Raw genomic sequence first — 9,894 nt, 5'->3', positions numbered from 1 at the left:
AGAAGAACAGAAAGCAGGCTAGTGCAGAGGGGCCAGGCCTTCTTGGCCACACTGAGGACTTTGGCTTTCACTCTGTATGAGGTGGGAGCCAGGGAGGGTTCAGGCAGAGGAGGGATCTAGCTGGACTTGAGGGGTGGCAGGGGGGAGGGGAGAGGCCAGGGTAAAAGCAGAGACCAGCAGGGAGGCCACTGTAATGGTCCAGTGAGAGGTGCTGGCAGGTAGGATTCAGGTGGTAGCAGCCAAAGGAGGGGAGAAGTGGTTAGATTCTGGATACAACTTTTCATCTTTTAAAACATTTTATTGCAGCCCTGGCCGGTTTGGCTCAGCGGTTGGAGCATCGGCCTGCGGACCAGAGAGTCCTGGGTTCAGTTCCCGCTAGGGACACGTACCCCCCCACACAAAAACAAACAAACAAACAAAAAATGTTTTATTGCAAATGACAAATATACAGAAAAGTGCACAAGTCATAAGTGTACATCTCAATGAATTTTCACAAAATGAGTACTGTATATCATTTTCATGAGCACTAGGTTCAAGAAGCACAGGCCTGTGCTGGCTGCCTTTTGAGGACAGAGCCAATAAGATTTACTGTGGGCTAAATGTAGAGAGGGGGGAAAGCCTCAAAGAGCACCCCATGACTTTGACCTAAGCAACTGGAAGAAGGGAGGTGCTCTTACTAGAGATGGAGGAAGACTGGGGGAGGGGGAATCGAGAGTTGAGTAGTGGATATTTTGAGTTTGAGATGCTTATTAATATCTAAGGGAAAATATCAAGCAGGAAGTTGAATGCATGGGTCTGGAGTTCAAGGGAATGTTTTAGGCTAGAAATAGCCTACTTTCAGGGTGATTAGCCCTGACCTAGACACAAGATTGTTGTAGACCACAAGGGCTGTTTCCATTTGAGTTGTTTTGAGAAGTGAATCAGTAGACGGGTCTGGGGCCTGATGCTGACCTCTCATTTCTTCTGCCTGCTGACCCTGCTGCTGCCACCCCTAAGGCCAGGGGCCCCCATCTCCCCAGCTGAGCCCATCAGGCAAGCCTATAGCCTGGCCCTCTACATGCAGAAGAATACATCAATACTACTGCAGACTTATGTGATACTGGGCATGAGGGGAAATGAAGGGAGGGGGACATTGCCTTCCTGGCCCAGCTCTGGGTAGGGGAAACAGAGCAAGGCCAGCGGGAGGTTCCTCCATGGGTCTGAGGACACAGGGGCTCTGTCAACAAGAGACACCCCCACAGGAACACTGTCACTGGTGGCTGGTGACTTTGGGCGTCATTCTTTCTCTCTCAGTCTTAGCTTCCTCATCTGCAGAATGGGATAGTGATCCTGTTTTTGCTGACCTCTCAGGACGGTTACAAGATTCAAAGGAGGCACACGGAGGGAAGGACTTTACCGGGTCACGGCTATTTCCACAAGCACCGGGCTGTGGTGTTTATTTGATCGTTATGCCCTGTTGTGCACTCTCTCCCATTGTCCTACTCACCCCTCAGAAAGTTCTGAGACGTGGAGTTATAATCCACTTTACAGATAAGAAAACTGAGTCTGAAAGAGGGTGAACACTTTGCCAGAGGTTATATAGCTAATAACTGAGAGTGCCGGGATCTTAAACCAGGTCTGTGACGTTTGATGCCAATCCCTCCACGTCCCCCAACTGTCTAAAGTTCAAACTGGCAGCCTGTTGGCCTGGTCTGTTTTCTATTTGGGCCATGCAGCACTTGTTCAATTTTAATGTGAGTGCCTGTCTAAAACAGGCATAGGCATCCTGTTGACCAAAGCTCCCCACCTCCGCCCATCTTAGTCCTGCTTTCTTCCCCAAGTTACATGACCTACGTGGCCCCTGAAGCCCTGGAGTTTGTGACTCTTCCACTGTCCTATATTCCAGGCCCATGTGAAGTTACTAAATCTAGTTTCTATTTCCATACCTGTCATTACCTGGGTAGCTTTGGGCACCCTGAACCTCTTTCTCCGCCTGTAAAATGGGAGTGTAGGACTAGGTGACATATTAATGAGGGGATTTATCAGTGAGCACCAAGATTCTGTGAGTGTAGGTTTGTGGAAGCAAGAAGTTTAATGGAGAAGACACTCAACTAAATTGAATAATATTAATAATTACTTATCAATAATTATAATAAAATTAACAAACATACACAACTAAATGCTTTACATAAAAAAGAAATACACAGGGCTGTACCTACATTGTCAATAACATATTTAGATTGAAAATATTATAATAGCCCTGGCCAGTTTGGTTCAGCGGTTAGAGCGTCGGCCTGTGGTCCGGAGAGACCCGGGTTCGGTTCCCGCTGGGGGTGCATGCCTCAGTTGCAGTTTGTCCCCGGCCCTGGTTGGTCATGTGGGTGGCAGCCACTTGATGTGTCCCTTTCACGTCGATGTTTCTCTCTCTCTTTCTCTTCCTCTCTCTCCCTCCCACTCTATCTGAACAAAAAATGGAAAAATGTCCTTGGGTGAGGATAAACAAAAAAAAAAAAAAAGAAAGAAAATATTATAATAAAATCTGTGTTCATGATTTTAATATTAATATATTATTTATTAATGGTGCTTATCATGATTCTATTGTATGCCAGGTGCTGTGCTAAGGGCTTCACATATATTACTTCTTATCATCTCACAATAATATTGCCACATGGGAATTACTGAAGCCATGATTCAAAGTTGAGCAACTTGTATACGGAGGAAGCTAACTTGGAACCCAGTAGAGCCCAGACTCTATACTAGGACGTCATACCAACTCTCTGAGGGGTAGTGGATGGCAACTCCCTCTGGGAAGATGCTGGTCTCATAGTAGGCAGATGTGAAATCATAGGGAGTCTCAGGGTACCCCTTTGGTCCCTTCATTCCTGTCTCTGTCCCTCATGCAGCCCCAGTACCAGGGCAGCCCTTTTAGTGACCCTGGCTTCTCAGCCCCTGAGTTCCAGCTCAGCAGCCTGCCACCCACCACTGTCTCCTTCAAGACTTGGCATACCTTGAATGATGGGGATGGTTGGGCTGTGCCCAGGAGGCCTTCTTGGCTTTGACCCAGCATCTCCAGCTCGTGGGGGATGACCAGAGCTATCTGAACCCTGGGAGCCCTATCCTGCTAGCTTAGCTAGGGGATGTGAGACTCAGGGCCCAAGGCCTGATAGGCAACATGGCTGCCATCATGACTGCCCTAGGCCTGCCCATTCTCCCTGAAGAGGACACTCTCAGGTTTGTCAACTTTGGGGGCTCAGCCTTCCAGAGGAAATGTCAAGGCTATGCAGTGACCCGGGATATGGCCACTGGACAGACTGGGCTGTGAGGGACTTGGCTCTGCTCAAGGCCAAATACCCTGGCTAGAGGAGGTAGGACTTCCTGTCAGAGGCTATAATGCTTGTCACAATGGGCTCTTTTCTGCCTTGCCTCTTGGCTAGAAAGGAGATATATCTTATCTAGCAGACAGGGTTTGGGGTGCCATGTATTAGGAATATTTCCTGGGAAGCAGGCCTCAATTGCCTGGGCCTTCCTGCATAAGTCCTATAGCCTCCTTCCAGATCTGGGTGGGACTCCAAAGATAATCTCATGAGTTACCAATCCAGTGGTACTGGTTGCCCACTTCCTGAGTGGAGAGTAATACCTCTTTGAAGAGGCTTCACTTCCCACTCTACAGGGAGCAGGCAGTTGGTCCCCTTTCTGTAATTTGGGGAAGGTCCACAGGCTGCCTTCATGTCTCTGTCTACCTCATTTCCTGTATGAAAATCCAGACTTTGTAGAGCAGATGGGGCTCTCTTCTTTTCGCTGGACTTCGTTTCCTACCCTAGTCTACTTTTCTGACTGTGGCCACTATTACAAATGCCCGTCTTAAGGGGCTTCACTTCCTCCTGATCTATTGAAGTTCAATTCTTAACAAACTAAGGAGTCATGTCACATTTGTTTCCTGCTCAGGACACATCCACTTCCTGTTCTGGGCTGACAGATGGCATCCCTGACCTGGGACTTTCAGGAACCTCCTATAACACTGTGGCTTTGGAGTATGACTGGGGGACCAGGCTATACCCCAAGGTTCCTATTCTCCTCAAAGGTGTCTCCCCATTTTCAACAACTATATATAATGGTAACTTTAGTATTCTATTTTTATTTTTAAACATTTTATTTACAAAAAATTTAATTTAGTCTCAGAAATGAAATTCTATCAAGGTGTTGACTGTTTCTCTTCCAGCCCTGGCTTGGGGGGAAGAGGAGGTGCAAGGATAGGGCAGAGGGAAGCGAAGGGGGTGGAAGCACATCACAGTTGGGGAGAGGGCAGCAGGTGGAATGACTCCGGGGACAGGGAGAGGGACAGAAGGAAACAGAATGATCCTCCTTGAGATGAGGCTGAGCTGCACACATGCTCATATGGGGCAAAGAGGGAGATAAGAGAGAAAAAAGGGAGACAAAGTGACCCCTTTCATTGAGTAAAGACTGGTAAAGGGGGGACCAAGAAAGGCAGACCCAAGCGACGGAGAAAAGAGGGAGAAAGCAAGAATATGATGGTCGTGGAAAGTCACATACTGAGACAAGAGGATCCCTAGAGAAAGAGACAGAGAACATACAACGCAAATAGAGACGACAGAGACCGGAAGATGGAGACACTGACAGAGATGGAGAGGGATGAAGACAGCTGGCAAGGAGGTGACAGCGAGAGGAGGACACGCCTGCGCTCAGGCCGGGCCCCCGGGCACCAGCTGGCCCAGGTCGGCTTCGGTGCAGCTCACCCACTCGAGGTAGAGGCTGCACACGCGGAGCCCCAGCACCTTGGCCGAGAAGACGCCGGCGGCGGCGGCGGCGGCAGTGGCGGCGACGGGCTCGGCCCGGGGTCCGCGGGGCTCGGCGCCCAGCGCGGCCAGAACGGCCTCCACGGCGGCGCCCAGGGCCCGGGCCTGGCGCGCCGCGTCCTCCAGGCGCCGCAGCAGGCGCGGCGCGCGCGGGTTCAGCTCGGCCTGCAGGCGGCGCACCACGTCGAGCAGCGGCGGCAGTGCAGCCAGCGCCCCCGCGTCCAGCCGCAGCCTCTCCGGCGCCGGCAGGCCCGCGTGGCCCGGGGCCGGGGCGCTCAAGCCCGCCACCGGCAGCCGCGGAGGCGAGAAGCCGGGCAGCCCGAAGGGATCTCCCTGGTGCTGCACCTGTGGAGACAGGGCGGTCAGTGGGACTCCCGGAGCTCCTCCCTCTCCTGGAGCCTCAGTTTTCCCATCTCGCAAAGGACAAATTCCTCCTCACAGATCTGCTGTGTTTGAGATAATACAAAACAACAACAGAAAAAAAGTGGGCATTACACCGGTGCCTTTGCTTCCTCATCTCTAAAATGGAGATAATACTGTCAACTTCATAAGGTAGTTATGAGCATGTTAAAAAGCTTAAGGCAGGTCCTGGCCCATGGTAAAGGCACAATAAATGTTAGCTCTTTTATTAATGCTATCTTACATACTAGGGTGCACATCCTGTCTCCATTTACTAACTGTTCAGTTTCTTACAAAACCATTTCCTTTCTCTGAGCCTCAGTCTTCTCATTTGTAGAATGGAGCAGGGGGTACAGCTCCCTGTTCTGTCTTCCCACCAGGGATCTCCAGAAAATCACATAAGATAGTGCAGGAAAGAGTCGGTTTCACTCCCTCTAGCATGCTCCCGCACCTCTGCACCTGCCTGGCACACCGCAGGCACTCCATGAATAATTGTCACATGAATGAACAAATGAAAGCTAAAGGTAATTTGCAATTTGTAAAACTGCTGCAACAAGACCATTTATCCTTTGCTAACATCTTGCCTCTGGTTCAGGCATTGTGCTTGCTGCTTTAAACACACGATTCCTAATCTTCCCAATAATGGGTGTGATGATGATGATGATGATGATGATGATGATGATTTTGTAAGTGAGGATATTGGGGGCTGTAGAGGTACAGTGATTTGACCTAGGTCATCCATCTAGGAAGGGGCAGAGCTGGAATTTGAACCAAGATTCGTAGGACTACAAAGCTAGTTCTATTATCCTACTACCTACTGTCATAATTGTTACATCATAATTTTAATGTTATCATTCCTGCCAAAGGTCACAGAAAGATAGCAGGCCCACAGTCTGTCTGATTCAAAACCATACCCTCCTCCACTACACTAGAGTAATTTGGGAAAATACCTTCTTTCCTTGGGCAGGACCCCCTGCCCAACCAAAGATGTTGGCAGATCTCCTCCTTTGTAAAAGTCCCCTCTTGGGATAGAATTTTTCCCCAGATCGAAACCCCTCCTAGGCCTCTCTGCATAGCACAGATAGAAGAATTCACATCTCATCTTGTTCAACTGCCTCCTGTTATAGCTGGTGAGACCAAGGCCCATGGAAGTAAGATGACCACACAGAGCCTAGAACCTAGGTTTCCTGACTCCCAGACCAGTGTTCTCTTCCTTCTCAGGCTACCACTGTCTTAAAGCACCAAGGAGGGAGCCTCCAAGCTGAGGTGGATGGAGGGACATTTGGGGAACAGAAATGATCCTCCCTCAATTTGCTGTGCGGCCAGGGCAAGTTATTGATCCCTCTTGGAGCCCCAATTTCTGCAGCTGGGAAATGAGGTTGAGAAAACGGGTGGTCAAGAAACCCTGTGATCACCCTGGCTGGTTTGGCTCAGCAATTAGAACATTAGCCCACTGACCAAAGAATGGCAAGTTCATCTCCTGGTCAAGGGCACATATCTGGCCCAGCCAGTGTGCCTCTGGTTGAGCATCTACCTATGCACCACAAGGTCACCGGATCAATTCCTGGTCAGGGCACATGCCCAGGTTATGGGCCTGATTCCCAGTGGGGGGCATGTAGGAGGCGGCCAATCAATGTTCTCTCTCATGGATATTTCTATCTCTCCCTCTCCCTTCCTCTCTCTCTAAAAACAATTTTAAAAGTTTATTAAAAAAAAAAAAGGGAGAGGGTCATGTACCTGGTTGCAGGTTCAATTCCCAGCCCTGGTAGGGGTTGCGTGGGAAACAACCAATCGATGTGTCTCTCTCACATCAATGTGTTTTTTTCCTCTATCTCTCCCTTCTTCCCTTCCACTCTATCTAAAAATCAATGGAAAAATATCCTCTGGTGAGGATTATAAAAAAAAAAACAATAATAATAATAAATTATTATTATAAAAATGTGATCTGTACTTCTCTGATTCCCCAGGCCCTTGGCACCCCCACACCCATCCCCACTCACATATTCCTGGAGCAGCTGCTCAGCATATTTGGTGAGGAGGCGGGCAAGGCTGTGTGTCTGATGGATCTTGGCCTCCAAGAGGGGCAGGGGTGAGATTGAGGAGTCAGCCTGGGGGTCTTCTGGTGGGAAAAGGGGGGAGGAATGAGGGCAGCCCAAACCCCTACTTCTGACCACTTTGTTCAGGCTGGCTCTTTCTTCCTGAACCCAGAAGCTCAGCTCTGAATTCTCCAACTTTTAAGCCAGGCAAGCTCTGTCCCATTCCAACTGAGGGAAAATGAAACACCAGACATTCGCCAGTTGTTCTGCCTGAAATGTGTTCCCTGTCCTCAAATCACTGTTGAAATAGTATTAAAGCCAAATTCAAATACTGACTCCTCAGTGCAGCCTTGAGTTCATCCTTTCTTTAAATTCACTTCTTCCTTCTTCTTAAGGCCATTGTTCATATTTCCAAAGTAGTTCTTTTAATGGCTCTTCTATCTGTGTGAATTGGCCTCAGCCTGGGAGCCCTTAGGTACTCTGTACCTCTGTGGTTGTTGGTGAAATTCAACATCACTGAAGCACAGAATTTCAAATCGGAATACGCCTTTCCGCCCATTTTACGGATTGGGAGACTGAAGTCCCATTCCCTCCCTGACAGCCCTTTTGCGCAAGGCGCTTGTCTGGGCACCTGGCAGCATCAATGGATCAATGACCAGTCTTCCTTAGCACAAGCTGAAGGTTGGCGCCCTGGGAGGACTACATTTCCCGAGATGCGACACGCACGAGGCCCGGAGCATGCTGGGGAATGTAGTCCTGGCTTTGCAACTCTCGCTCCTCACTACCGCCACCGTCCCCACCCGAGTTTCCCACCTCCTATCCCTATCGTTATCACCTTATTGGTCTTCTGTTGTTTTTCACTATCTCCTGTGGCCCAAAACTTCTTCTCCTATCTCTATCCTGCCCTCTGGCTCCCAGCTCTGATTCTCTTCAAATATTCAAAGAGGATCCAGGCAGACTGTCCCAGCCACAACCCCAGACCTCCCCCAGGGTATACTCGAACCGGTTATCTAAGCCCTGAGCCCATGTTCCTGAAGGCACAACTCCAGGCCTCCTGTGAACTCTGGCGCTAGCACCTTCCCACAGCTCACCCACAGAGCACCGCTTGTTACCTGACACCCAGGCCCAGCTCTCCCCCACTCAGATCATTCCCTTTCCGGACAAGGAGGTAGCCGGGACCCAGACCCCAGCTTCCAGCCCTTGGGAACTCAGCATCCGCCCTTTAGCCCCTTACCCAGACTTCCCTCCCTCCGGCTCATGCTGGCCCCGGGCTGATCCCGGTTGCCTCCACGCCCCCCTTCCAAGGTGGGGGGAGAAGGGGGAAAGGGGTAGGGGCGGGCCCGGGCGCAGCCAATCAGGGCTCAAACCCCAAACAATTCCCCCTCTCCCCCGCCCTAGCCAAGATTCCTTGTCCCTGAGCTCAGTTCACTGCTTGCGCTTCCTAGTCGAGAAAGGGGCCTGAGAGGAGTGGCAGGTTGTCTGCTTGGTGGATTTGGGACCTCGATGCTGGGGACGCCTAGGCCTGGGAGGCAGCCCAACATCACACCAGGAGGAGAAGGCTCAGGCTCCGATCTGGGGCAACGCTTGGCGCCCGGGCTGCTTTTTTGAGAAAACTGGGGCGATAGGAGAGGGCGGAGATAGTAGGAGAGGAATGTGCCGGCACTCTCTTGGTTGGGAGGCAGGGGGAGAGGGGGTTCGAGAGAGCCCGCGATGGGGGCTCTAAGGCTTGGGCAACACCTGTCAAGACATACACCTGGCCTTAGATACTTTCTGCTCTCTCTGTCGTTGCACCTACTAGGTAGGTAGGAGAGGGACAGATACACCAACTCACCTCACCTTACCAGGCTGATACACCCACTTCTGCATACAGACTTTTATTCTCACACAGGAACAAGCTTTAGAGACAGGTACCGGGTGGAGGTCTTAGTCACGTGTCGACTCCACTGACCTGGTGCAGACAAACGCCCAGTCTGTCCTAGGCTCTGGGACCCATACAAGATTCCTACTTCCTCCCTGGTTCCCTGAGGAGCTCACAGTCTGATGGGGGAGACCATATACAATAGCAGGTAATGTTCTTGAAGGGTCTGGGAAGAAGGCTGTGTGTCTCTGAGGATATTGCCAGAATAAAGAAAGAAAGAAAGGAATTACTGGCAGAGGACACAGCAGGTACAATGAAGCCAGATTATTGATAGGGTCCACAATCCATATTTATTTATTTATTTATTTATTTATTTAATTTTTTATCCTCACTTGAGGACATTTTTCCATTTTTTGTTCAGATAGAGTGAGAGAGAGAGAGAGAGAGAGAGAGAGAGAAACATCGACGTGAAAGGAACACATTGAGTGGTTGTCACCCACACGACCCAACCAGGGCCCAACCAGGGCCCAACCAGGGCCGGGGACAAACCACAACCGAGGCGCGTGTCCTTAGCAGGAACCAAACCCAGGTCTCTCTGGACCACAGGCCGTCGCCCCAACTGCAGAGCCAAACCGGCCAGGGCCACAATCCATACTTACTAACAGTGAATATTTGTTGGGTATTTACTATGTGTAAGACGCTGTTCTAAAAGCTATACACTTACTAATTCACTGCCATGTTAAAGTTGAGGAGTTAGAAATAAGGGACTTATCCAGGGTCACTGGACAAACAAAGCTGGGATTTTACC

At 50.1% G+C, this 9,894-nt stretch overlaps 1 protein-coding gene across 2 annotated transcripts; it reads right to left on the bottom strand.

Moving 5' to 3' along the window:
• Positions 1-4,161: 4,161 nt before the first annotated feature.
• On the bottom strand, positions 4,162-8,518 carry CTF1 (cardiotrophin 1). Of its 2 annotated transcripts, none has more exons than XM_036280444.1 (3): positions 8,463-8,518; positions 7,193-7,311; positions 4,162-5,138 (listed from the first exon to the last, which is right to left on the bottom strand). In XM_036280444.1, exons 1-3 carry the CDS (start codon positions 8,485-8,487, stop codon positions 4,680-4,682), a joined length of 603 nt encoding a protein of 200 aa, XP_036136337.1. In that variant the 5' UTR covers positions 8,488-8,518; the 3' UTR covers positions 4,162-4,679. The 2 variants fall into 2 exon arrangements, with proteins under 2 accessions (XP_036136337.1, XP_036136338.1); XM_036280445.1 differs by having other exon boundaries at positions 7,193-7,308; positions 8,463-8,509.
• Positions 8,519-9,894: the final 1,376 nt, after the last annotated feature.

Source organism: Molossus molossus, unplaced genomic scaffold, assembly GCF_014108415.1.
Source record: "Molossus molossus isolate mMolMol1 unplaced genomic scaffold, mMolMol1.p scaffold_m16_p_3, whole genome shotgun sequence".
NCBI classification, from domain to species: Eukaryota; Metazoa; Chordata; class Mammalia; order Chiroptera; family Molossidae; genus Molossus; species Molossus molossus.
This window is presented reverse-complemented; position numbering and strand designations above follow the sequence as displayed.